The sequence below is a fragment of the Peromyscus leucopus genome, chromosome 19, assembly GCF_004664715.2.
Source record: "Peromyscus leucopus breed LL Stock chromosome 19, UCI_PerLeu_2.1, whole genome shotgun sequence".
Lineage (NCBI taxonomy): Eukaryota > Metazoa > Chordata > Mammalia > Rodentia > Cricetidae > Peromyscus > Peromyscus leucopus.
The window spans coordinates 23,701,214-23,728,659 of record NC_051079.1 but is presented as its reverse complement, the minus strand read 5'-3'; the positions used below and the strand labels follow the sequence as shown (position 1 = coordinate 23,728,659).

General features: G+C 46.8%; 2 protein-coding genes across 6 annotated transcripts in view; one reads left to right on the top strand and one right to left on the bottom strand.

Annotated features, from left to right (window-relative positions):
• The window catches only part of Fam13b (family with sequence similarity 13 member B), a 48,938-nt gene extending 46,697 nt beyond the window's left edge, over positions 1-2,241 (top strand). For all 4 annotated transcript variants that reach the window (XM_037197055.1, XM_028886816.2, XM_028886813.2 and 1 more), the window contains one exon: positions 43-2,241. In XM_037197055.1, coding sequence (XP_037052950.1) covers positions 43-166 — 124 coding nt within the window. In that variant the 3' untranslated portion in view covers positions 167-2,241. The remainder of the gene's footprint in view (positions 1-42) is intronic.
• Pkd2l2 (polycystin 2 like 2, transient receptor potential cation channel) lies at positions 393-27,446 on the bottom strand. Of its 2 annotated transcripts, XM_028886818.2 has the most exons (15): positions 27,328-27,446; positions 26,721-26,822; positions 23,554-23,687; positions 21,796-22,052; positions 19,429-19,650; positions 17,799-18,027; positions 15,196-15,366; positions 14,430-14,611; positions 12,008-12,128; positions 11,558-11,659; positions 8,025-8,089; positions 6,589-6,646; positions 4,493-4,605; positions 3,815-3,914; positions 393-552 (listed from the first exon to the last, which is right to left on the bottom strand). In XM_028886818.2, the coding sequence occupies exons 1-14, from the start codon at positions 27,356-27,358 to the stop codon at positions 3,827-3,829; spliced, it is 1,875 nt and encodes a 624-aa protein (XP_028742651.1). In that variant the 5' UTR covers positions 27,359-27,446; the 3' UTR covers positions 393-552; positions 3,815-3,826. The 2 variants fall into 2 exon arrangements, with proteins under 2 accessions (XP_028742651.1, XP_028742652.1); XM_028886819.2 differs by lacking the exon at positions 26,721-26,822.

Here is a 27,446-nt window from a genome sequence, read left to right as displayed (position 1 = left end):
CCATATTAGGACAACTTTTAAGTCAGATTTTATCTTCCCTAGGAATGCCCAGAAAGAGGATCGTGTCCCGGTGCTTGAGGAATATAAGGAGTACAAGAAAATTAAAGCCAAACTTAGACTTCTTGAAGTTCTTATCAGCAAACAAGACTCTTCAAAATCCATATAAAATATGTTCCCTGAAAAGTGACATCATAAAGTCAGTTGTGTTCCTTGAAGTTCCTCATGTGTACTTGGCTCATACTGAGTTCACCCTGTCAGGCACTCAGAGCCCTTTCCGTACTTGTTTGTGGTTCAGTAGGAAAGGAAGGCCGTTCCTCATACCGCAGTTTACTAAGACGCTCCACACTTAGCAGACACGCAGACCCCTCCATTGTTTACTACAGACACATCTGTTAGCAAAAGACAAGAATTTTATTCTTTTCACTTCAAGAACTTTGGAAATACAGAACTTTTTTGTTGTTTACTGTTTTGTTTTTCCTTTTCATTACTGAAGAAAATTGAGAGGAAAATCTTCACACTGAGTTCTTCGGTTGCCTTTTTCTTACAGAATGACTGAAAATGTAAAAGAAAAGCCTATAAACGTGACATATGCAACTGTATTTTGTTTTTCCTAGAAAACCAACCCGAATTTTCAAATCATAGTGTGGAACACCTTTCTGTGTAATTCCCAGAGTGACACCCACCTGCACAGATAGTACTTAGCCAGAATTTGCAAATCTGTGGTCCTACCTGAATGAAGATAACAGTGGGTAGACTACAGAGCAGCCTTGCTTAGTCATTTGAAACATTACACACATCACTCACAGAGCTGAATCACATCCCATGCTGCCTACAGGACTTCAGTTACTGTCTACCAGCAATGATGTGACTTGTCTGGATCAGATCCTGCGCTGTCCCCCCACCCACCTCCAGATAATGTGAGAAAATAGCTGTGCCAGTATGGAGGGACTTGGATGGTGCTCAGGTTTGTGTATTTCATCACATGGCCTCAGTTGGCACAAGGATGATGACACTTAAGTAAATCTGTTCTTTACAAGGGCTATACCACTGCAGCTTTACATGTCCATTCAGGGGCTGCCTTCCCCCCAAAATGACCACCTCTCACCCAGGCGCTTGCTGTCTTACAGCCACTTACAGGATGTGTAGTGGTACACCCCTTACCATAGACTCTTAGCATTTCTTTTCCTTTGGCTTTGCATGGCTTTTCTTCAGGTAATCTGCTAATCATTTTTTACGGAATAATAACTTCTTGTGTTAATGCAACAGATGTGGGTCAGGCTTAATCTAAGTGGATCACCCCCTCCCCCCTGCCCCTGTGCTTTTTTCAATTGATAAATGTCTCACTTTGCCCATGCTTTGCATGTAATGACTCATGCATGATTTTCTTAATATTAATAGTTTTTCATACAAATGGAATTTCACAGCATCTTTAATAAGGTGAGGAAAGCATGAACCTCCAACTTCTGGCACTATTATTACACAGTAAGAATGTGAGGTAGCTTCATAATAAATAGTGTCTCTAGTACTTCACATTTCACTTGTGTGTGCAATGCCTTTTTTGGGGGAGAGGGAAAAGTCCAGCGGTAGTGAATGTGTAGTGGAAGTTTTTTTTTTTTTTAAAAAAAGCACTAAATCATCCAGCCTTGTTTGTGTTGTTCCTTTTGATATTGCTAGATCATTCATAATGTATTTTTAGGAAAGTAATTACGAATGCCAAAAAATGTATCATTTGATTTGAACCCATCATGTGGTGTACTTTTTAGTTTCTTTTGGTCCAGACAGGATTGCTACATGTAATTTTATGTGCACTGTATATTTTTATGAATGTTTTATTTTGTATACCACATGCAAAAATGTCCATATGCACTATTTAAATGTTTTAAATAATATATTCCTTCTCTATAACGCTAAATCTATTTGAGTACAATATTTTTCTAAGTCTGTAGCCTGACTGGTCTCTGACTGGTTTTCATTACAGCTGCATCATGATTGGTCCTGGGGTGTTAGTTGTGGCTGAGAGTGTGGTGGTGACACACTCGTGTGTGCTGTCACTGACTCGTGGGTTAGCAGTGGTCATAGAATTAGGCACCTGCGAGAGTTCTACTTTGGTACAAATAAAAATTATATCTATATAGAAGTATTATATAGATATATGTATGTCCACCAGTATAATTACATTGCTGTGTTTGGCACTTCATTGTACAGACTTTTGTAATAAAAGAACTTTAATGTTCTAAGTCATTGTAAATGTATGTTCGTTTTTCTAGGAGGTATTGTCTTAGGCTTATTTAAGTCACTACCCAGTGACGATGCAGAGGACACACTAAGGTTGCTCAACAGTTTGCCCAGCATGTTCTGGGGAAAAGTCCACATACTGCTTCTTAGAGCTCTTTAGGGAGAATAGGCTGACTACCTTTTTTTTTTTTTCCTTCCAGGATTTCATGTATCTGGTCTTGAAATTGCTATGTAGCCCAAGACCTTGAACTCCTGTTCCTCATCTCTGCCTCCTAATGCCAGAATTAGTCATTTCTTGTTGCAGTGAATTACCATATTAAGAAAACTTGACCCTCCTACCCTCCTTACTTGGAGGAAGATGGGTAGTTATTTTTAAATTCCATTATTTGACTGGGCATGGTGTGATATGCACCTGTCATCCCAACTATTCTAGAGGCCATGGCAGAAGGACCCCTTGAGCCCAGGAGTTCAAGGCCAGCCTGGGTGACCCTTTTTTTTCCCCCAGGGTAGGGTGGGGTGAGACAGGGTCTCTCTGTGTAGCCCTGGCTGTGCTGGAACTTGTTCTGTAGCCCAGGCTGGCCTTGAACTCAGATCTGCCTGCCTCTGCCTCCCAGGTGCTGGGATTAAAGGCGTGCCATTGCTTCCCTCTTTTTTCTTTAAGCTTTGCTTTATCCATGTTTCAAATGTATACATTGAGCACTAATGTGTAAGTCGGGTGCTAGGGTTGAATGTGCTGCTGCTTTGGCCTACAGAACAGAACATATGCTGTTCTGGAGGGGCTTGTGTAGCTTAGAAAAATAATACTCCCCTCCAGTTTGTAAAATACCAGTCATGCACAACTTTCCAACAAGAAAGCTCTTAAAGGACCTGCAGCTGTAATTTCCAAACAACTTTTTATGGCCTTAATATGCCATCTTCTTTATTTCTGGGAAACTTGAAATGCTGTCCTTTAGAAACTAGATGAATTCTGCATTTGAAGATGATAGTGAAATTTCTGTAGTTAGCTGTAGTTGTTTTGTAGTTGACTTTTTGTAGGCATTTTGGAGTTTGTAGAATGGAGATTATTTTATGTATGTTGGTCATATATAATACTTTTCCAGAGTCCTAAGACTTAACTTAGCTCTGGCCAAAGGAAGTGAGACCCTGGGACACGGTTGAGACCAACAGTTCATCTGTCTGCACCTCCCATCCAGCTATTGGAGATCCGCCCCATGACAAGAAGCATTAACTTTACTTCCCTTTTACACTCCCAGAATTGAATAATAAATCTTGTACTAAAAATCCTGTGAGTATACCCATGTGCATATTACAGGAAGTAGTTAGTGAACTTGTGGATTGTACAGGGGGTTCCAATCCGATTTATGGAAATCATCCTGTTAGAACTGGTTGCCGCTTTAGTGCCTTTAAAATGCGTCTCTGCTGGAGCTGGAGCTCGGGGCCTCGCGCTTGCAGGGCTCTGTCCCCTATCCCCAGCGCAGCGTAAGAACAGCGAAGTAGCCAGAGATGGTGACGTTTTAGGAGAGAATACAGTTAAGTACCTAACAGTCTGTGCCAGAGCACTGGTCTCATGGAGTCTCACCTCCAGGATTAATTACTGTTGCAGCTTCCTCATCACTTGGTTTAGTTTCGAGCTGATGTAGTGCAGTTCCTTCTCCAGCTCCACAGCATATAAAAAGAGTCTAGGAGAGAGTTTAGTTAGTAGAGATATGCATGGTCGTTCTGTGCAGTAGACAGTAGCTTATTAATGCCTGTTGTGATGTGCTTTGAGAGGGAGCTAGGATGGCAAGCTCCTGATGACATTTTCCAGGGCAGTGAGTGATCTGCAGTACTGATGGGAAGCTGGAGCTGGGAGACCAGGCCTGCTGCGCCCTTTCATCTAGAGGGGGAACATCTGCCTCACCTTTCAAATGTGTGTGCATGCTTCACCTGCATGTATGTGTTAGGTCTGCACCCTGTGCATGCCTGGTGCATATGCTGTCCTGGGATTGGTATTCGAATGTGAGCTGCCATGTGGCTCTTGGGGAAAAGCAGCCTGTGCTCCTAACCACTGAGCCAGCTCGCCAGTGTGCTGGTCTCACTGTCTAAGCAAATGGAGTTGTGTGCTTTAATTTTGGAGCTGCAGAGAATGAAAGAATTAGGTATAGCAATGTGGTTCTGACTCAGTAAAAGAACATCTGTAACTGTGTCCTCAGTCTGCATATCCTGGTGTCCTAGGTACCACAGTTGGTACATGTTGGTGCATGGAGCAAATGCTTACTCTCGGAATTCTTGCTGAGTGACAGGCTGGTAGTCATCTTGAATTTCTGTAGAATAATACTTTTTCTCAAGCCTCTCCTTCCACGCTTTCATCTGCTCTGCCCCTTGGATCTCCTGTCAATTTAGAGGACAAGTACAGGTGGCAGTCTGTATGTGTCCGAGACTCCCAGGTAGACTACTAAAGATCACAGGCTTCCAGCGGCCTGGTGCTTGGGTGTCTGCATCGGCAAAGTCACCACACAGGACTGGGCTGGGAGATGTGCGGCACAGATGTTAGGGTTCGGGCCTCATCTACTCACCTCATCCTGCTGCCTCTTCCGTTTGCCTCCGAGTCTCTTTCTGGTTTTAATTCATCTGTCAAAGCTAACATTCTTTTGTCCATCTTCCTCCTTCAGTGCTGAGTGTTGAGCCCAGGGTCTCCTGCGTGCTCTGCACGTGCTACACCCCACCCCCTTAGAGTGTACTTGAGAATGCATCTCTGCCCGCCTCCCAGCAGCTTTTCTGCCAGGCTTGCACAGATGGGACCCTTGTGTACCAGTGCCATGTACCACAATACAAGTCTCTCACTAGAAAACGTATTACTGCCCCTTCCTGACCGAAAGAGTCCTTCCTATGAACTGCACTGACTTGCAAGTACACTATTACCTTCAGTGTGTGCGGCACACATGCAGTGGTGCATGTTGGGATAACTTGCAGGGCCATGTGGGTCATCAAGCTTGATAGCAGGTGCCTCTCCCTGCTGAGCCATCTCTCCCTACCTCCTTTTGCTCAGATTGAGGGTGGAAAAAAATGAAATGTGTATGGTAATAGGAGCAGCCCTAGGGAAGGAGAAAGGGGTGTACCCAGGTGTGAGTCAAAAGTGGTTTTGTAAGCCAGGTGTGGTCGCACGCACTTGACTGCTGGTGTTACTCTGGTGTTGCTCTGGTGTTACTCTGGTGTTACCAGAGGCCAGAGCACCCTGGGCTGCATAGCAAGAATCTGGAACGGAGCTAGGGTAAAGCTAGCTCAGTGAGCACTGGCAGGAAGCAGGAGGGCTTGTGCAGATCTCCAGCAGCCAGGTCGCCAAGCTACGCTGTGACATCATGTCCCCGTAATCCGCCCTGTGGGGGCCAGCTAGTCTAGACAAACGAGTAAGCTCCAGGTTCAGTGAAACTGTCTCAAGCGAGGAAATCCGAGGTGCTGGCTTTGTCCTCCATCTGCACACCTGAACACGTGCACTCACGCACTCCCACAAAAGGAGTGTAGAGAGCAAGGACACGCGGACCAGGGCAACTTCCTAGGAATTTACTAAGTGTATTTAGCCCAGAAGTGACTGCAAGGCAGCTGAGTAGATCCTGCTTCTGATCACCTCCAATATGGTCCCTGACCGGAAACTGGCCAGCTGCAGATCCTGAGTTTGTGCACTAGTACTGTTAACTACTAAATGACCAGGCTGTTCATACTGTGGGTGCACATACACACGTAATCTTTTTACAGTGCTGGCTGTGATGGTGCACACTTGTTGAATCTCAGGGCTGGGGCTGAAGACACAGAAGGACCTTTGGAGCTTACTGGCAAGCAGTCTAGTCTACTAGGTGAGCTCAGGCTGAGGAGAGACCCTGCTTTAAAGGGGGTGGATGGCCTTCCAGAGATAACATCTCTGGTCTGTGCACGTATTCGTCCACACACGAACATACCCACACATACATGCACAAAAAACATCCTGAGATTGGTCAAAATTGACATGGGTCTTTTTAATAGAAATGGATCTCTTAAGTAAAATTCTATAAATAGATCTCCAGTATTCTTTAAGCAGCTTGCTGTGCCCTGTCATAAATGAGAAAGGCTCCTGATTCTGAGAGGTGTGTTGGAGGTGACAACTGTCGATATAAACTATTTCTATTAATCAGAACTAATAAAGCTATCACCTGTGTTTAGAAAAATCAGTTAAAATCTTACGGTTTCAGCCGGGCGGCAGTGACACACGCCTTTAATCCCAGCACTCAGGAGGCAGAGCCAGGTGGATCTCTATGAGTTCGAGGCCAGCCTGGTCTATAGAGCGAGATCCAGGACCAAAACTACACGGAGACACCTGTCTCAAAAAACAATGAAACTTACGGTTTCACTAAAGCCTTCTTTTCTGGCTTGATGGGCCAAATCTCCGGTGGTTTTCCTCCTGTAAATGCAAAATAAGCATGAGAGTAAGAAAAGGAAGTGAACCATGAGCAGTGAGGTCCACAGCAAGGAGCTGGACATCTCCTTTCTCATGACAAATGCTGCTCATTAAGAAAATTCACTGGGACTAGCTGTAAAATAATTCACTTTCTTTCCATCAATAAACACAGGCATCCTGTTAAGCACACGTCCTGTTCCTAACTGTGACTGTAAAATGTTTTTGATAATTGGGATGAGCTATGTACTGCATGCGGACTAAAGTTGCCTTACACTTGTGCAAGGAACTTTCCTGTCTTCCTGTCAGCCTTCCCGAGTGACAAAATATGGGCTGGGCTCTGTTTCCAGTGGTGCTAGCCGGATCCAGGGCCTCTGACCTGCCCAGAGCCTCACTGGCGGGCGCGTCCTCTGCCACTGGACTACTTCTCAGCAGTCCATATTGATTTTAACTGAGAGTTTCCCCCACAGAAATCAAAAGGCTTACTGGATGTCGGAAAGAATGGGTTTCAACCTTATCTCATTGTTTCTCCTGTAATCGGGTAGATGTTCCCACTTTAACCTCAGTTTCACTTATGCATTCTTGACTTCATCATGATGCAGAAGCAGAAACCAGACTTTAAAATTTGGATTTTGGTCTTCTCCCAGGGGGCACAATATGTGGTAAGATGCTCTGAATATTCTGTGCAGGGGGCAGAGCTCTCTGTCAGCCACGGACATGGACGTGGGGGAGCAATCGACACTCTACAGCTTGCAGTATTGCTAGTGAGTTTTAGAGATACAAAGCCAATTCATTACACGATACAATACATAACTATCAAGTAGGGATTCTGTTAGCTGATATTGCCCCACTGAAGACTGATGTTAGTAGTTTGGGCATCTTTAATGTATGCAGGCTAGGCTAGGACCCTTTGGTAGGTTAAAGGTGCTGAATGCATTTTCAACCTAATAGTTTGACAGGCACGTCACCCCACCCCACACTGAACATCCGTGTGGCGGTTTGAGAATGTTACCACAGGCTTACACATTTAAATGTGGGTCCCCAGTTGGTGGAACTGTTGGGAAGGATTCGGTGTGGCCTTGGAGGAGGTGTGTCACTTGGGGTAGGCTTTGAGGTTTTAGAAGCTCACATCATTCCTAGTCCGCGCTCTGCCTAGTGCTTGTGGATCAGATGTGAGCTCTTGGCCACTGCCCCAGTGCCAGGCCCGGCTGCCTGCCTGCTGCCATGCTCCCTGCCAGGATGGCCATGGCCGCACCTCTGCAACGGAAAGCCTCAGTCTTTCCTCTAAAAGTTGCTTCACTTGTGACCCTTCACAGCCACAGGAACGTGACTAAGACATTTTGTGTGGAACTTGAAAGTGATAAAAAAAAATTCAACATCTTACATTTTCTTGTCTTCACTGTCTGGGGCTTTCTTCAGCCGGAGTTTCTCGAGAACATTAAGGTAACTCTGGGTTAATTAAAAAGAGTTTAAAATTCATCAGAAATCATTTCCCGTATTCTTCACATTCAGTCAAGACACATGAACTATGACGTACTGGTTGTAGGAACTCCTGCCTAAAAAGACGTCTGGCACTGTGCTGTGATCCTTTCACTGTGCCTTTGTGAAAGCAAAGGGTGCTCTCAGGACATCACTGGGATGTGATGCAAAAGTCTTAAAAATATCAACACAGTGGGGATGTGTGGGCGGGAATAGGAGGGGTCAGGTGGGGGGAGGATGGAGGGAGAGACAGCTGGAATCTGGGGGGCAAGATAGAAAGCTAGTGCAATGGAAACCCCAGGAATCTACAAGGGTGACCCTAGCTAAGACTCCTAGTAATGGGGATATGGAGCCAGAATTGGCCATCTTCTGTAACCAGGCAAGGCTTCCAGTGGAGAGACCAGGGCCCCAACCCAGCCACAAACCCTTCGACCTACAATTTGTCCCGTCTGCAAGATGTGCTGGGGTAAAGGTGGTGTAGAATTTGTGGGAGCGGCCACCCAATGACCAGTCCAGCTGGAGACCATGCCACAAGAGGAAACCCACCCCGACACTGCCTGGAGGGCCGGGACCCAGAGACTGGACAGCCCAGAGACCCAGGATAGAACCAAACGATCAACAAAAAGAAAAAAAAATGAATGAAATGATTCCTGGTGATACTCGGCCATACTCAGACAGGAGTCTAGCATAATTATCATCAGAGAGGTTTCATCCAGCAACTGATGGAAACAGATGCAGAGACCACAGACAGACACTAGGTGGGACTTGGGGGATCCTGTGGGAGACGGGGAGGAAGGATGGTAAGAGCCAAGGGGTCAACAAAACACAAAATCAACTAACCCGGGCTTACTGGGGCTCACAGAAACTGAACCGACAGTCAGGGAGCCTGCTTGGGTCTGACCTAGGTCCTCTGCCCATACGTTATGGTTGTGTAGCTTGGCCTTCTTGAGGGACTCTCAGCAGGGACAGTCTCTGATTCTTTGCCTATTTTGGGGCCCTTTTCCTCCTCCTGGGTTGCCTCATCCAGCCTTAATATGAGGGGAGGTGCCTAGTCTTACTACAGCTTGATATGCCATGTTTGGTTGATAGCCCTGGGGGGCCTGCCCTTCTCTAAAGGGAAAGGGGGGGCAGATCTGGGGGAGAGGGGCAGTGGGAGGGGACTGCAGTCAGAGTGTAATATATGAGAGGAGAATAAAAACACTTAAAATATTAATACAGGAGCTGGAGACATGGCCCAGCAGTTAACAAGCTGTTCTTCCAGAGGACCTGGGTTCTGCTCCTGTCACCTGTCAGGCAGCTCCAGCCTTGGGGACCCAAGGCCCCTGGTCTTAGTGGGCACCTAACACTCTATTGAAAATCTTAAAAAATGAAAGTGTTAAGATGGACTGCGTTAAGTATGTTAACACTTCTACTGTGTACCACCAACATCATACTCAAGATATCAAAGATAAAAACCCCACAATTGAGCTGGCCATGGGAGGTCATCTTAACAGTATTCTCTTACAGACAAGCTCCCAGACACCCCACAGGACCACAGCTACTGACCTCTGTGAAGTGCTCTTGGACCTGCCAGGGTGTACAAGCTGGCTAGTTTTATGTCAATTTGGCATGAGCTAGAGTCATTTGGAAAGAGGGAGCCTCAATTGAGGAAATGCCCCTACTGTATTGGAGTCTATGGGGCATTTTCCTGATTAATGATTGATGGGGAGGGCCCAGTCTGTCGGGGGCAGTGCCATCCCTGGGCCCATGGTCCTGGATGGTATAAGAAAGCAGGCTGAGTGTGCCAGTAAAACATCATTCCTTCATGGCCCCTGCTTCAGTTCCTGCTCTGACTTCCCTGGATGATAGACTACAGACTGTAAGCAGAAATAGCCATATTCCTCTTCAAGTTTATTTCAGTCACGGTGTTTTATCACAGCGATAAAATCCATAACAAGGTAAGAGAGGTACAGAACTGAAAACGAGCTAGATGTCAAAAAGGACAGGGCAGGTCCTACTGTCAAGAGCAGAAAGGAAGAAGAGCTGTGAGGATGTCTCAGGGGTAGGTGTGAGCTGTGAGGATGTCTCAGGGGTAGGTGTGAGCTGTGAGGATGTCTCAGGGGTAGGTGTGAGCTGTGAGGATGTCTCAGGGGTAGGTGTGAGCTGTGAGGATGTCTCGGGGGTAGGAGATGGTGTGAGCAGAAGGCATAGTGAGAATGTGGGTCACACAGACAGTCCTCAGGTTAACAGCACTCTGGAGGCACAGGTAGACTGCAGTTAGTTCAAGGCCAGCCTGGTCCACACAGCAAGTTGCAGGCAGAGGTGCCTATAGTGAGACCGTGCCTCAGAAAGCCAAAAGCAAACAAGCAAAACCCAACCCACCCAATCAGCCGGAACTTACAGTGTAATACACAGAGGCAAGAAAAGTAGAAGAAACTCTAGCTCCTGATAGTTGAAGGCTCCTGATAGTTGAAGGGACTGTGAGGGGTGCGGAAGGCTTGTGAGAGCTGAGTGAAGAAATTGGCCTTAGTTTGATAGGCCCAGGTAATCTGCTAAACCCAAAGTGGAATGGCCTGGGGTCAGGCTAGAATATGTCAGAGGATATTGGCGTATGGGGAAATGAAAGCCCCGATCTCTTGGTGGCAGAATTTAAAGGGTCCTCGAGATTCCACAAGTGTGAGCAAGACCTGCATCTTCGGAGAGAAACTGCAAGCCCTGAGGACAAACTATCGGAGAGCCAACAGGACAGGAAGTCCAATGTTTGAGCCAGGAGAGACTGAATAATACTGCTGTGTACATGGGGAGGAGAGTGAGGAAGACGGACTACAAAAGCTGAGTTTGGTTGTGGAAATTTGCTAGTATCTAACTTGACAAACCTTTGGGAGCAACGAAATTGTTCACATACTTTATCACCTGACAGTGCTTTGTATTCAGTATTTGGGGTGTGGGACTCGGAGATGATTTTGGCGAAACTGTTGAAGCAGAGGGGCTGTGGATGTAGCTCAGTTGATAAAGAGTACTTAGCTTGCATGTATGAAGCCAGGTTCCATGCCAAGCAACACATGGGCATGGCGGTGAATGCCTGGAATCCTAGCACCCAGGAGGTAGAGGCAGGAGGATCATATGATTATTCTTGGCTGCATAGTGACTTTGAGGCAGCTTGTGAGACATGAAACCATTTCTCAACAAGACCTGGAGGGCATGTGTCTCGTGTCTCATGGAGGGTTTAAGTGATACAAAGTCCTTTAGAATTATATTTAGGCCAGGCAGTGGTGGTGCACGCCTTTAATCCCAGCACTCGGGAAGCAGAGCCAGGTGGATCTCTGTGAGACTGAGGCCAGCCTGGGCTACAGAGTGAGATCCAGGACAGGCACCAAAACTACACAGAGAAACTCTGTCTTAAAAAACCAAAAAAAAAAAAAAATGTAGAATTATATTTAGGAAAGTAAGTTAACTAACCTTCTTAATTATTTTACCAAGTTCAAAATCGGGTCTTCTTCCTATCGAATAGTCAGCCTTCACTTCAGAATAGGTGTCATTAATTATGGCCAGGAACATGTTCTGGGGAGAAACAGTCGGATGATTTTTCAATAAAAATTTATTTAGGGGTGGGCATATATTTCGGTGTTAGAGTGCTTGTCTAGAATGTCCTGAGTTTGATCCCCAGCATCCCAACACACACACACACACACACACACACACACACACACACACGCACGCACGCACGCACGCACGCACGCACGCACATATGTGTACTACGGCAAATGCCTATAGTTTGGCTACTTGGGCAGATGAGGAAGCGTCACAAGCCGTCCTCCAGCAAGGCCACACCACCTACTGGGGACCAAGTGTGCAAGGCCACAACTCTGTGACTAGTCTGTGATGAAGACAAAGGAGAGCCGTGCTTACCAGCAGTACAAAGAACACAAAGAAGATGAAGGTGATGAAGTAAATGGGCCCCAAGATCCAGTTGGCCTGCTGGATCCCAGCGAAGTTAAAGTCTCCGAGGACAATCCGAAACTGCGCAAATCTTCGATGGGAAGAAAGACAACCATCAGAAAATGTTCCGCCTCTTCATTTATACACATGACAGCTTGGGGTTGCTAATGTCTCCAGCTGCATAAGGCAAAGGCATATGCTCTTGGCTTTCCTCTTCCGTGCTGAGGACTAAACCCAAGACCTCATGCATGCTAGGTCAAGTGCTTTACACCGAGAGCCACATCCCAGCTCCTCCCCCACCCCGGCTTTAATTGTGCTGCCACAGCATCCTAAAATCAGACAGAGCATGGTAGAGCTCCAATCCCAACACATGGGAGGTTGAGGCAGGAGATCAGGAGTTCAGGGTCGGCCTCTGTTACATTGCCGGTTTAAGGTCTCTGGAGGCTCCATGGCGCCCTCTCCCAAAAGGGGGCGCTGTGCAGGTGGCTCAGCTGGGAAAGGGCCTGCCGTGCAAGATGAGACCCTGAGCCTGGGTCCCAAGCGCCTGTGTAACAGCTGAGCTCGGAGGCGCATGTCTGTGATCCCAGTGCTGGGGGAGGAGCGGGGGGAGGAGGGGGGCAGAAATAGGTGGACTCCCCGGCTGCCAACAAGTGAGCTCCAGGTTCAGTGACAGACTGAACCTGAACCTGGAGTCTCAGAAAACAAAACCGAGGGCTGGAGATGTTTTAGCAGGTCAGGGTGCTTCCACCAAGCCTGAGAAAATAGACGCCAATGTCCTCTGACCTCTACATGCATGTCGCCCCCCCACACACACACAAAGTGGAGAGAGACCAAGGAAGCACCTGATGTCAGACCTGACCTCCACCTGTACATCTGCCGGCACACACGTCTACACGTGCCCACACAAATCATGTGCACAGCACACACGTATTGTACACACACACACAAGGGGAAAAAAGAGGTGCTTCGATAGCTGGTGTCGTAGTTGAGGGAACGGTGAGTGTCCTGTCCCTTTTCCTGCCCCCACACATATGGTGGAGGAGCACTGAGCCACGGAGGAGAGTGAAATCCTGTCAAGTGGACGGAAGAGGAGGACATTGTGTTAAAGCAAGCCACAAACAAAAAACCAGCATGGCTTCTGTCTCAGGGATGGGATCCACGAGTAAAAGACGACCTGAAGTGGAGGAGGGGCCGCCCGCTTGAAGGGCTGGAGGTGCTGTATTAGGACTTCCTGTTGCTGTCCAGGGGGAGGGGTCCACAGACATTATCTCCCTCAGACAGACACAAAGTTGTTCTATCTACTCAACAGGAGATAAACTGTACACCAGACTGGACGTGGTGGCTTGTCCCTATAATTCTAACACTCAGAAAGGCAAAGGCAGGGGCTTTGCTGTGAGCTTGAGGTCAGCCTGGGGGGCGGGTAGTGTCAGATCCTGTCTCAAACACATAAAAAAAAGGATCATCTTTCTCTTTTGTTTACCAGTCTAGCTTCAAACCTGCTGCGTAGCTAAGCGCACCTTTGATCTCCCAGTTCCCGGGTCCACCTCTGGGGTTACCAGTGTGAGCCACCACACCAGGTATGTGTGCCTCGGGGGACTGGACCTAGGGCTTTTTTTTGTGTGCCAGGCAAGCACTCTTATTAACTGTATCCATGAAATGTTTCATTTTTATTTTTATTTATTTTTTAATTTTCGATACAGGGTTTCTCTGGAACCCGCTTTGTAGACCAGGCTGGGCTTGAACTCACAGAGATCCACCCACTTCTGCCCCCCCCAAGTGCTGAGATTAAAGGTGTGCGCCACCACTGCCTGGCTTCCCTTAGTCTCTTGAGACCTGTGAATATAGATGTGTGCCCCGTACTTTCCTTTTATAAAGCTCTTTTTATGTGTTAAAAAACTTAGATGTTTTTGTCATTTTGAAACGGCGTCTTGCTATATAGCCCAGGTTGGCCTTGGCTCAAATCCTTCTGCCTTTGCCTGCTGAGTGCTGGGTCACAGGCATGCACTGCCACACCTGGCGTCAGAACGCTACCGTGAAGCACGGGTTTGGCACATGAGCAGGAGCCGTTAACGGGAAAACAATATTCTAGAGATGAAGCCTCTGTGGGAAGCAGGGATTCCCTCTGCTCAGGGGGGTAAATGTTGTGGGAACACTAGGACCCACTTACATGACATATTCTCCTTTCCGGTGAAAACTTTTTTCTAATGACCTACCAGTGATTAAAAACCACCTAGTTTGATTGTCCAGAGACAGACTTCATTTTGAGTATGATGCCTGTGTAGCCTTAAGTGAACTGTAGGGCCAAGCTTTAAAGGAACTCTTTATCCCAGTGTTCTTCACCACTGTGGTTTCCCAGTGAGGAAACATAAAGACACCCGTGCTAAGAGCTTACATGGAATTTTGAAAAGTGGAAAAGTCATCAACCTGTGACCCAAAAACCAGGAACCCCAGCTGGGCATAGGCGGAGAATATAATAAAGAACATGATGGCGAAGCCCACGATGTCCTTCATGCAGCGGGACAAGGTTGACGACAGCTGAGACATGGTCTCATTGAAGCTTATGAATTTTAATATCTGAAAGAGATAGAGTGCAAGAGTCAATATGTCCAAACAGCTGCTTAGAATCAGGAAATTAATTTCAGAAGAATTCTTCAAGTAAAAGGAGACAATGGTAATCAAGGGTGTTTGAAGATGTCAGGGATCATTTAAAGGTCAAATTAATATTTTAATCACTGTGTTTGGATTCGTACAGATGGTAGGGGGTTGTGGGAAGAGTGTACCACAGAGCACAGGTACAAGTGTCTCAGAGGACAGCTTGTGGGAACTGGTTCTCTTTCCCAGGGATTAGACTCAGGTCACCAAGCTTGGGCAGGTACCTTCACTTGGTGTGCCAAATTGCTTTCAAAAACCACTTACTGCTGGGCAGTGGTGGCGCACGCCTTTAATCCCAGCACTCAGGAGGCAGAGGTAGGAGGATCTCTGTGAGTTCGAGGCCAGCCTGGTCTACAGAGGGAGATCTAGGACAGCTGGGACTACACAGTGAAAAGCAAAAAACAGAAAATTCACTTACTAGTGGGGATGCTTCCCCTCCATACAAGGTAAGAATTTTACGGACACACGTATGCTATTGGATTATGTAACAAATGAGATGTAAATACCTTTATCCATGCAAAGAAGATCGTAATAGCGATGATATCGTTATAGTAAATGTGCCAGTATGCGAGGAAATAGAAGTTCGGGTAACTTTCGGTGTTTTTCAACAGCCGTCCAAGTAAGAGAAAATTCTGCATGTTGCAGTACGCATAGAAAGAGACGGCCAGGAAACACAGCTAAAGGGAAAACCACAAAGGTCAAAGTGGAGACTCTCTCTGTCTCTGAATTTCTCCCAGCCTTTGAAAAAACACATGAAAAAAGTTCATCAAATACTTAATAAAAAAGAGGGAAAGACAGGATATGGGCGTTCAAAAAAATTTCGTGAAAAGTGCCTTATCAAGTCTTTTTTTTTGTATAAAACACAAGGGAGACATCTGTCAATCAACACATGCCCGTGACTACTCAGAAGGAGACGACCCACTTTTGAGTCCGAGGACATACAAATGTCTCTCTCGGCAAGCCTTACTGCTGTTCTCTGTGCTTTTACCGTGAGCCACTTTTAGAATTTCCTGGATCGCCGTCGTGTCTGGTCCCAACCACAGCACGATGAGGTAGCGGGCAGCTTGTTTAGCAGCCCCGTGATCAGTTTCGTGCTGTCCCTTTCCTTGGGGTGTGAGGGCACATTGTCTCCAGCTGTGGAAGCCTTGGTAAGCGGTGAATCCATCTCTACAAGACCATAGGCTGCAACTGCGAGTGAGTGAGCGAGTGATGGAGTGACGGCAGCCTTTACTTGGAGATGAGGAAGCCCTTCAGGTGGAGGCAGGCGCCCACCTTCCCACCTTCCAAGGGTCTGGATGTAGCCTACAGGAACTGCAGCCCAGCTTGCCATGTAGTGGGTGTCTGTTCCACCCCTGACTTTGGAGTACCGGCCCCTAGGGCGTGGCCTCTTGGCTAGCTTAAGACTTGGGGAGCACGTACAGGGGTCCCTTCTCTCTCGCACTCTTGGAGGGTGGAGACCGAATCAGGCGGCGTGAAGCAGCTGGGACCGGTTCTCAGTCTTCCAGGACTCTGCGACTGAATTTGCCATATCCTGCATGGGTGCGTTGGTCCCCGCAATGTAATCCTTTAATAAATGGTTCCTTTCTCAGTAACGGTGGACTTTCTGCATTATACCCCGAGGTTATGGGGGGAAGGAATACCCACAACGGGGCAATGCCTTGGCCTCGCCACTCCCCTTTGCAGCTTGCCTTCCAGCTGTGGTCTCGGTTGACCTTTTCTCTGCTTGGCAGGTGCTAGCCCATGCAGAACATAGCTATCCCAGAAATGGAAGGCGCTCAACTTGCACTTAAAATAGAGCCACCGTGGCTCATAAAAAGAAACACCACTTCCTGGCCATCCTCACCTGCCTGCCTGTCACTGTTCGGTCTGAGGGCTTCTGCGTCACCCTACCCAAAAGTGGAGTCTTTCACACTGTGGAATACTAAAACCAACAAACAAAACTTGTAACGGACATAAACAAACCTCCTTAGAATGCTGTACCGAGCTCTCTCCGCCCCCCCCCCCAAAAAAAAAGAAGAAAGAAAAAGAAAAGAAAAAAGAATGCTATACCGAGCTCTCTGAACGATGACTTTGGGTCCAGGTTATCTGAGGCATTGGAGATTTACAACCGCTTGAAATGTTTCCTTGGACAGAAACACTTAACCAAACCTATTTAATGCCCTGCCCTTGTAGACATTCCTGGGGATCCTAGAACGGTAGATGGGGCGCTTTTTCCTTTTTGGTATGTGATGTGTGCATCTGTGTGTGCAAGCAGAGACCACGGGGGCTGTTGGGTGTGGGTGTTGTGCTCCGTGATTATTATTAATATCTCCCTTATTCCCCTGAAGTAGGCTTTCCCCTGGATCTGGAGCTGACAGCAGGGCTCAGCAAGCCTCCTGCTTCTGCCCCACACAGTGCTGGGGTTACAGGTGTGCGTGGCCACTCCCAGCCTCCTTATGTGGGTGCTGGGGACTGGAGTCTTCATGTTTAAACAGCGAGCGCTCTTTCCCACCGGGCCATCTTCCCGGGCCCTTTTCTTATTTTAATTTTAGATCAGGTCTCAGTATATTGCCCAGGCTGCCCCTGAACTTCTGCAGCCTCCTACCTTGGGCTCCCAAGCAGCTGGGGCTATAAGCACTCCGTGCTAAGCCTCACACGAGTGCATGCTGGGAGTGTGGATATCAAGACCTCTTATGTGCATTCAATCTCAACACCGGCACACATTTTAAAGTCCAGCACCCAAGAGGCAGAAGCATGGCAGATCTCGGTGAATTCAAGGCCAGCCTTAGTCTACATAGCATGTTCAGGGACAGCCAGGGCTACAACAACCCTGGAGAGGGAGGGGAGGGAGGAGAGAAGAGGGGGAAGAGGGGGGGGGAAGGGAAGGAGGGAAACAATTTCTTATGGAGTCCTGTAGGCTCCTGCTGACCCTCTCTAGGACTAAATCAAAGAAAACAGATTTCTCTCTTTTAGGGGTGTAGGATTAGACTGCCCTATGACAGTTCATTTTATATTTGATACTTGTAGCTTTTGAAATAAGTCTTGGATGCATAAAAAATCCTGTGTTCTATATGTCTCCTGGCAGGAGCAGATATGATTCCCGTATATCATACTGTGGCTATATACTCACCACCAAAAGCAGCAGTTCTAGCCAGTTCCAAATACTTTTGAAATAGGCAGACTTAAACTCGTTCATCTTTCTCAGTTCTTGTGTTATGAAGACAAAAAGGAAAATACAAAATACGATTTCACAGGACGCAATGAAGTAATCGTAGTGGGTAACGTATCTCAGGAGCTTCACGGAGTAGAACTGCCATGAGGTGAGGAGGCCACCTGTCGCAGGGAACTCCGCCACCAGCCTGCAAGATGAAGTTTGTGAGAACGTTTTAAGTGCTTATGTTTTAGTGTTTAAATTGCTGTAAAATTTCTAAATCAATAACAACATATAACTCAACGCTAACCACAGATTTTGTACAAAATGTGTTTCCTTGGGGGCTGGAGAGACGGCTCATTGGTTAGGCGCACGTCCTGCTCTTCCAGAGGACCCGGGTTCACTTCCACGTGTGGGCTTACGACTGGCTGTAACTCCAGGAGCCCTGACATCCTCCTCTGACCTCTGTGGGTACCGCACATCCTCATGGTGCACATACATGATGCAGGTAACACCCATGCACATCAAATTGTAAATTGTTCTTTAAAAAAGGAACAAATTTCAGAAACCCAGAGGCAGAAGCAGGAGGACAGTCAGCCTGGGTTATGGAGTAAGAACTTTTCTTTTTTTTTTAAACATATTTCCTCGGGCTTGCAGGTTCAATTAAAATCCTTGGACTCAAGTCGCAGGGAGGGCTGGGTGAATAAGCACTATTTCCCCGGCTGCCCCGCTGCTGCCCCTGGGCCTGGTGCTTCAGGGAGACCATGTCTGACAAACACACTGTGGTCTGCTTCTGCGCAAGCAAAACTGGCCTTTAGCTCCAGTTCCTCAGCTCAGGTTCCTGCAGCTGGATATGCACCCTGCTCCAAGGGCAGGGCCTTGCCAAGGGGAAGTTCAAACAGCTGACTGAGCCAGCAAGCAGCACCCCTCCATGACCTCTGCATCAGCTCCTGCCTCAATGATGGGCCATGATGATGAAGTGCAAGCCAAATTAACCCTTTCCTCCCCAGGTTGCTTTTGCCCCTAGTGTTTTTTCACAGCAATAGAAACACTAACTAAGACTTATGACGAGCATTTTACCAACTGACTTACCTCCCCTGCCCATAAACCAAGAGACTTTGACAATGTGACTTTAAGAACAAATTATGATGGCAGATCTGTACAATTCCAGGATGACAGACTTGGCTAGAGACACCATATGGAACTAAAGTGTCCGCGGTAAAGATGACTCCATAGGTCAAGGCGCTTGTCGCACAAGCTTGACGACCTGAGTTTGATTCCTGGAACTCCTCCACTGTGGGAGGAGAAAACGGACTCCCCAAAACTGTCCCGATCTCCACACCTGGCACCCTGGTACACACCTGAGCACGAGCACACAAACACACGCACAGATTGTTAAACCTAGCACACTGTGTGTGAATCGTGTTCCTAAATATACCTTGAAATCACGGAACGATCGGGATGATGTTGCTTTAATTTCTGCTGCACCCCTGGCAGAAGAACATCGTATTTATCCTACAGCTATGACTTTAATCTCAGCAAACTCCAGTGAAGGCTCTGGAGCCTTTTAAAATTCAGTTTGCCAAGAGGAAACTTCTGAACCACTCACCTGATGACGCAAAACAGATTGACGTTAGCATTGTATAAGGAAAAATCAATGAAAACCACCCTGGTCCCTCTTGTGATCCAGCTGTTGAGTCGAAGGTCAGCGAGTTTGGTTCTGGTTTCGGATTTTGATTTTGATAATGTGAATATATACCCTCCATCTCGGTACACACCGACAAATCCCCAGTGCCAAGGGGCGTTGGCAGGAGGAGGCGAGTACTTCCATCTGTCAGACAGTAAAAGAACAGTGGCCTGAGAAGTCGAGGAGGAAGCATTCCAAGGACTTAAGCTAACCTTTGGTTTAAGAAGTGGCTTCAAAACAGCTGAAACAGAAAGTTCGAAGGGGCCAAGATTATTGAGTTAGCACCAAAGTCCCAGCGTGTTTTAGTGCTTATCACAGGCAACAAATACATCCAACGGTTTTGTGGTACGTTTGTGCCTGCATACACATACACACACACGCACACGCACATGCATTTTGGAGAGAGGTTGGTTTTTTTGAGACAGGGTTTCTCTGTGCAGCCCTGGCTACTCTGGGAATTCCTTCTGTGGACCAGGCTGGCCTTGAACTCACAGAGATCCACCTGCCTCTGCCTCCTATGTGCTGGGATTAAAGGTGTGCATACCACTGCCTGGCTAATTTTTTTTCAAAAAATGTTTATAATTAAACCTTCTGGCTCTTAACTTATAATTACAAGAAAACCAAAAGAAGAACACCTCGACTCCCCATTTTCAGTCTCCCTATTTAGTCTCCCCCAAACATATCTGAAAGATGTGTGATTATACTTATGAATTTATTACATTTATAAAAATTACATAAGCCCTCAGGAATGCCCCAAACTCAGCCAGCCTGGGCTATATACATGGCGATATCCTGTCTCTGAGTAAGAGAAAATAAATCCCCAAACTCATACAAAAAGTAAGTCAACACACACAGAGCAATTAATCCTGAGATTGGAGGAGGCTATGTAAGAAAGGACATACCATCAAACTTCGTGATGAAAATACCGACTAATGATGAAAAGCAGTCAGGTATAACGGAGACTGAGAGGCTCAGAGGAAGCTAGGGTGGCGGGGACAGGAGGGAGGAGGCAGATGACCTGCCCCGTACAAAGACACGCGCTCGTAAAATGTCAGCACTGCGAGGATGTTCCTTAGAGACAGTACATTCTGACCAAAGCAGGTAAAAGAGCAAAGAATAGCTGTTTCTAGAGCATATGATGAGCAGAAAACAGATTATAAACATTTGAATAACTGTAACAAACACTAAATACAGAAGGGTTGGCCCTATCCCCTGGCCATGATTTTCACTGGACGCCTGACACACAAAGTGTACACAGCAGAGACACCAGAAACATCTTTGTCCAGGGGAGGTGGTGCCAGGAACTCTGGGCTTTCACATTTCAGCATAAGGTGGTGGGTCTACATTGACCCCCCATAATTACCATGAACTCTAACCTTCGACCACGGCAAGCCCCCAGCAAACTTCTGCAAGCTGTGTGGTACCCCAGCACAGCCATAAAAGGAACTAAGAGCATCTTGGGCCCGCATCATCAGGTACGATCACTGAGAGCATAACTGCATCCTTCTAGTCCTGGAGCCACAGACATCGCTTAAGTGGGGCGCAGTGAGGAGGGAGGAGCGTGGCAGTGAATCACTTGGCACTCGCATAAAAGCCAGCTGCTGGGGCATGAATCTGTAATCCCAGAGCTCAGGGGTGGACACCACTGGATCCCTGGAGCTCTCTGGCTGATCAGCCTAACAGAACCAATGAGCTCCAGTTTCCGTGAGGGACCCGGTCTCAAAAATGAACGATGGAGAGTGATTTAGAAAGACATCTCTTATTTATTATGTATGCATGTATGCCTGCAGGCCAGAAGGGGGCACCAGATCTCATTACAGATGGTTGTGAGCCACCATGTATGTGGTTGCTGGGACTTGAACCCAGGACCTCTGTAGTGCTCTTAACCACTGAGCCATCTTTCCAGCCCTAGAAAGACACCTCTGGTTGATATCTGGTCTCCTTATTGACACAGACAGACAGACAGACAGACAGACAGACACACACACACACACACACACACACACAGACAAACTGATGTTTTACTCTGCATCCAGTATAACCATACATTTCACACACCACGTCAACCCTCCCAGCCCCATCAAACAGGGACATCACACCAGGTGGATACTCTTGTATTCTAAGCGCGGCCACTGGCAAGGCTTCTTCCCATGCTGTTCGAAGAGAAAACCACTGCAGCCAGCAGCTCCCAGCTCCCGTCACTCAGAAGACAGACACATTGAGATAATTCTGTAAAGATACAAACAAGGGTACCCGCTAGGAAAGGGCCACCAGTGTCATGGTGCTTACTCGGTATCCCGTCTGAGGCCAAAATCGGAGAGGTCCTCATTTTCAGCTGTGTACTTGTTGTAGCAGTCGCTCATCAGCGGCTGAAACACCGAGAAGACCTTGCAGGTGTTGTTGCGGACTCTCAGCTGCCGCACCCTGGGGACTCCCAGAAGCACGTTCTCGTAGTAGATGCGGCTGCTGTTCTTCAAATTGTACAGCTGCTGGTTATTGTACCACGAGTCCCAGTACAAGCCTTCCAGAAGGGGTCCTTCCATGAACTTCACAGGCGAGGGCAAGTATCGTGGGAAGAAACAGAAATACCTTCATGGCAACAGACTCTAGTCCCATGTGTGATTCTGAGTCTAAGTATTGACTGAGACACCATTGGCAATGGCCAACGCCGCTGGTGAAGGCCACAGTGATGGCGACTCCTCACTCTGTCCCTGTTCCGTTCTAAGTGATCCCAGGCCCAGGATTGCTTTCCCCATTTCTTGTTGTCGGCCACTGGCCACACAGACCATTGAAAGGGGGAAGCATCACGTCTAGTCCTCCTTTCCTGCTAGGCCAAGGACTTGGGACCACTTATCTCACATTGTTCTTTCTTAATAGGTTTTTTTGTCACCGTGACAGAATAGCGGCCTAAACACCCAAAGAGAGGGAAGATTTGTCTCAGTTAAGTTTCACTCGCCTTAGCAGGAAGGGTGTGACAGAACAGGGCGGCTCAGATCATGGCGGCCGGGACGCAGAGTGGAAATGCCTGAGCTCTAGCTGCTTACTCTCCTCTTTTCCATCCCACCAGAGTCTGTGGATGGTGCTGCCCACATTCGCCGGGTAGTTACCCCTCTCAGAAAAAACACCATCCCAGGCACACCCAAGGGTCTGCTCTGGCATGAACCGAAGTTAACCACCATATCAGCCCACACTCAGAAGATGACTCTCTTTCATAAATTTCAGCTCCGTGATGTGACGACCTCTGTCCACTCACTCTCTAATCCATCTTCTCTATGTTCACGCTGCAAATTCAGCTCCGCGTGAAGAGCACACAGCACGTGGTCCCCCGTTTTAGAATCCCTTATCGACCCTTTAAAATGTGTCCACAGTGCCATGAGTGTGGGAAGAGCCTTTACATCCCAGTGTCTGTGACATGGAGACCGGAAGCTGCTCCTCCTTGGTGGCTCTTCCTGCCGGATGTGACTCGTGCTCCATGTCACAGAAAGCCCTGCGTATCCCAGGGCAGAAGGAACCACTCTCCCGTGTGATTAAACACATTGCTTTTTAAAAAATTATATATAGCCTATTACTGTCATATACAACAGAGGGTTGCATATATAAATTATGAATATTATCCTTTCTGGGCAGTTAAGAATTTGTACGACTGTCACTCATATGGACTTTATCTACACAGTCACAGGCTGACTTTAGTGCTCACACAACAATTCTGTGTTTTCCAAGGGAAATGGGAATATCTGAGAAAGTATCAAAAGTTTGAAGTTATAAAGAACAGTGTCACATTGTGAACGTAAAGATTAACAATAAACATCACTGGTTGATTTTCTAATAAAGAATAATACTCATTTTTATTAATTCCTTTTACAAACATTCTCTGAGCATTTTCTACATGAGCCAAGGGTTTATAGACTATCTGTGAATTTGTCTTTTGTTGTTTTCCAGAGCTGGGGCCCAAACTTCCTTACTAGGCAAGCGCTGCACCCCTGAGCTAGCCTCCAACCCCTGGCTTATGGGCTATCTAATGCTACTTCATCAGGTCACACATCTCACCTTCCAGAAATCAGTGATGCTTCGAATGGACCTAAAGCTGCTTCTCTCGTCACCAGGAAGGGACGTGTCCACAAACAGAGATGACATCACTTTGTTTAAGTAGTACATGTGTGGGTTGACCATCCCAAAGGTCACTGCGGAGAGAATACCGTGCTTAAATCTGTCATTTAAAATCCCACTTCAGCAGCATTCACAAATATTAATTTCCCCAGCTTTGAAAAAATGCAGCATTGTCTAAGTTTAATTTTATATTTATTTATCTTGTGTGCCATGGTACAAACGTGGAGGACAATTTGTGGGAGCTGGTTCTCTCGATTATGTGGGATCCAGGGACCCAACCCAGGTCACCGTGCTTGGCTGCCAAAAGCTCTTATCCCCCGAGCCATCTCAGCAGCCTAGATAGAATGTTCTATCTAATCATTACAGTCAGAACTGTACAAAGCGGGTAGATGTTCCCCTCAACCCTCACACTAAAGGTAGACATAGGTCCTTCAGGTTTTATGCATGTATATTTAATAGTCTATCTTTAAAAAACGAAGTCAAATAAGTCTGGTGAGATGGTTCAACACTCAACAATCCTTTCCATGAAAAGTCAACAAGTAGGAGGGAGCAGAGAGAAGCAACCACACAGTTGTTCTCTGACCACACATGTGTGAGCCCTCTCATCCATACACACATACACGATTTCTGTTGTTTTTTCGAGACAGGGCTTCTCTGTGTAGCTTTGCGCCTTTCCTGGATCTCACTCTGTAGACCAGACTGGCCTCGAACTCACAGAGATCTGCCTGCCTCTGCCTCCCGAGTGCTGGGATTAAAGGCGTGTGCGCCACCACTACGAGCCTACAAATGTTTTTTTACTGAGGTCACATTATATCCACAACTCCACTGTTGTTGTTTTTTTCTCTACATTAAGAATAGGCACCAGGGAGGGATGGACTTAACAGTATTGTCCAATAATCCATGATTTAAAGACTGTATAAATGCATTTTATTTTAAATAAAAGCAAAACCTTTTTTTTAAAAAAAAAAAAAAAAGAATAGGCAATACCATATAGTGAATGGTTAAGGCAGAGAAGTGCTGTGGGATGTTCTGTATGTCCTGTGGGAGCCCGTTTTTGGGTTCCTCATGGCTTTACCCAGCTGGTCCACATAGAGGATGATTAGGACCATGGGCCTGAGTGCAGGTGTCTGAGATGGTCTGCACTTGGCTGTGCTGGGGGGATGGTCTGTATGTCAAGTTGCTCTGATTGGTCAATAAATAAAACCTGAATGGCCGTGGCTAGGCAGGAAGTATAGGCGGGACTAACAGAGGAGAAAAGAAAGAACAGGAAGGCAGAAGGAGTCACTGCCAGCTGCCGCCATGACAAGCAGCATGTGAAGACACCGGTAAGCCATGAGCCACGTGGCAAGGTATAGATTTATGGAAATGGATTAATTTAAGCTTAATAACAGTTAGCAAGAAGCCTGCCACGGCCATACAGTTTGTAAGCAATATAAGTCTCTGTGTTTACTTGGTTGGGTCTGAGTGGCTGTGGGACTGGTGGGTGACAAAGATTTGTCCTGACTGTGGACAAGGCAGGAAAACTCTAGCTACAGAGAAGGGTTATAGATCTCACGGTAAGGATGCTATCTTTTACTACATAGTTATGTCATAATTATGGATCATTTGGAGTGTGTGTGTGTGTGTGTGTGTGTGTGTGTGTACACACAAGTACGTATGTGCGCACGCGCACTCCTGCATGTGGAGGCCAGAGCTCAACATAAAGAGGCATTCCCTAAGAGCCAACCCATCTTGGTTGTATTTTTGAAACAAGACCTTTCATTAGCCTGGGCCTTTCAAGTAGGCTAGGCTGGCTGGACAGAACATCCTAGGGGCCTGTTTCCACCTCCCCAGCCCGGAGATTGCACTTCCCACCACGCTCTGGATTCTGGGGACCAAACTCAGGTTCTCACGCTTGTGCAGCAAGTACATGGAGTCATCTTTCTAGCCCAACATGTGGAACATTTAAACCCATGCTTTGGAACAGAGTAAATGTGCTTAAACATTTTTAATTAGCAGTATTTCTTTCTCCCCTTTTATAAACTATTTTTTCTTTCGTTGCCAGAACTCCCCAGTTAAAACAAAACAACATGTGGGTCAAGCAAGACGGTTCAAAGGGAAAATATTGGCATCATCAAGCCTGGCAACCCGAGACGTGCACGATGAAGGTGGGCACCAGCTCCACAGCCTGTCCTCTGGCCGCCACAAGTGCCGTGGCGCATGCTCACTGCAAGCAAATGGGTCCGCCATTCTTTGTTACATTTATTTCACTGCATGCTCTACAGTGGTTAACGAATCCCCTTAGTGTAGACTTAGATTAGTTGCTTTATCGTAAGTGTTCAAAAATCTCTGAATGGTGGGATTATAGATAATCGTTTAGCTCATATGTTCTGCTTTCTAAATGCTTGGTAATAAGCATGTGTTTGTGTTCTCTTCATAATGAAGCCTTTATTAACCAGTCTAAGGTATCGTATCAAGTTAGCCACAGTTGTCTTTAATCTCAAACACCTGCCCCTACAATACCAATTAACTGTGTAATTGGTATACAGGCTACCCATTTGGAGATGAGAGAGATCCTGTAACGTTAGCTTCTAGTTACGTACATTGTGCAGTTTAAATACAAAACATTAACAAGCTTTTCACATACTAAGTTGATGCCATGAACCCATGGTGGCGGGGGTGTAGAGTAGATTGAGAGGTTCTCCCTGCCCACCTTAAAAATTGGCATTTACTCGGCACAGATGTATTTTATTATTAATTATGGAGTTTAGTGAAAAGGATGAGACTTATGGTCATCTCCAAACTTTATGTTGGTTCCTATTTGTACTTTATATTTATGGAACCAAACCAATACATCTCTATGGCTTTGAACAAAATTAAATTCAATTGTCAACCCAGGGGACTATGTTTAAATAGATTCTCCGAATTAAAAAAGAAATCATATTCAGTGTTGACTATGGAAGCTTCCCATTACACCTGTGGCTTAGTTTTGCCCTTTAAAAGCTGGAAATTTTGTCCATCCTAGGACAATCTCTAAAATTTGTCCGTTTTCTTTGTTTTTATTTTTCACTTCCACATTTTAGCTACTAGTTCAACCAGCGTTTTTAAATCTACATCTGTATACTTACATATACATAGAGTTATTAAAAAAACAAAGTAGAGTAACAACTCCTCAAGTGTGGTGTTAACTTCTGCTTCCCGTCTGTAATGCAGGTCATGTTTGGAAGTCCCTGGGAGACGTGAAACAAAAAACTGTCTTTACATTCCTGGGTAACTATAACTTGGTACATCAGTGACCAAGATGGGGAAAATGCAACGATTTTCAGCGGCTTCTGGCTCCTTCTTACTTCTCCCTTGAGACAGGGGCAACTGCTAAATTCTGCCGTGGGGCGGGCAGTCTCTATGGCTGTACACTGATAGGTTTGATACTGTTTTTCCCCACGGTCCTATTGAGACACAACTCAAAACACCTCCTTCTGTCCCTAATGCTTTCTCCGCCCTCACTGCAGCTTTTGGGGAAGGAAAGGTCCGGCTGCAAGAAGGGGCTCCAGCTGCAGCGGACAGGGGCGCGACTCCCTGGGCGACCCACACCCCCGGAGGTGACAGCCCAGCAGAGGACTTCACTCTTCCCTGGGTGACAGCGCTGGAGTGGGGTGTGAGGGCAGAGTTCCCGGGTACCTGGAGTACCTACCCATGGGCCCTGGTTCCCCCCTCTCTAGGCGCACCCACCCTCACCTCCTCGGTACCACCAAGTCGAGTCGGCCATCGTGGACAGGACCCCACGGTCCGTTCCCCTCGGCCGGTTCCAGCCGACCCCTCGCCCTGCGCCTGCGCTGTAGCACCGCGGCGCGCTA

Bases quoted from the DNA above. Each gene is read 5' to 3' on its own strand.
- Pkd2l2 (XM_028886818.2), bottom strand. From the start codon at position 27,358: ATGGCCGACTCGACTTGGTGGTACCGAGGAG. The intron at 26,823-27,327 runs GTGAGGGTGGGT...CACGTCTCCCAG, and splicing joins GACTTGGTGGTACCGAGGAG to GGACTTCCAAACATGACCTG. The intron at 22,053-23,553 runs GTGAGATGTGTG...TCGCCTGTGAAG, and splicing joins GCATCACTGATTTCTGGAAG to TTCATGGAAGGACCCCTTCT.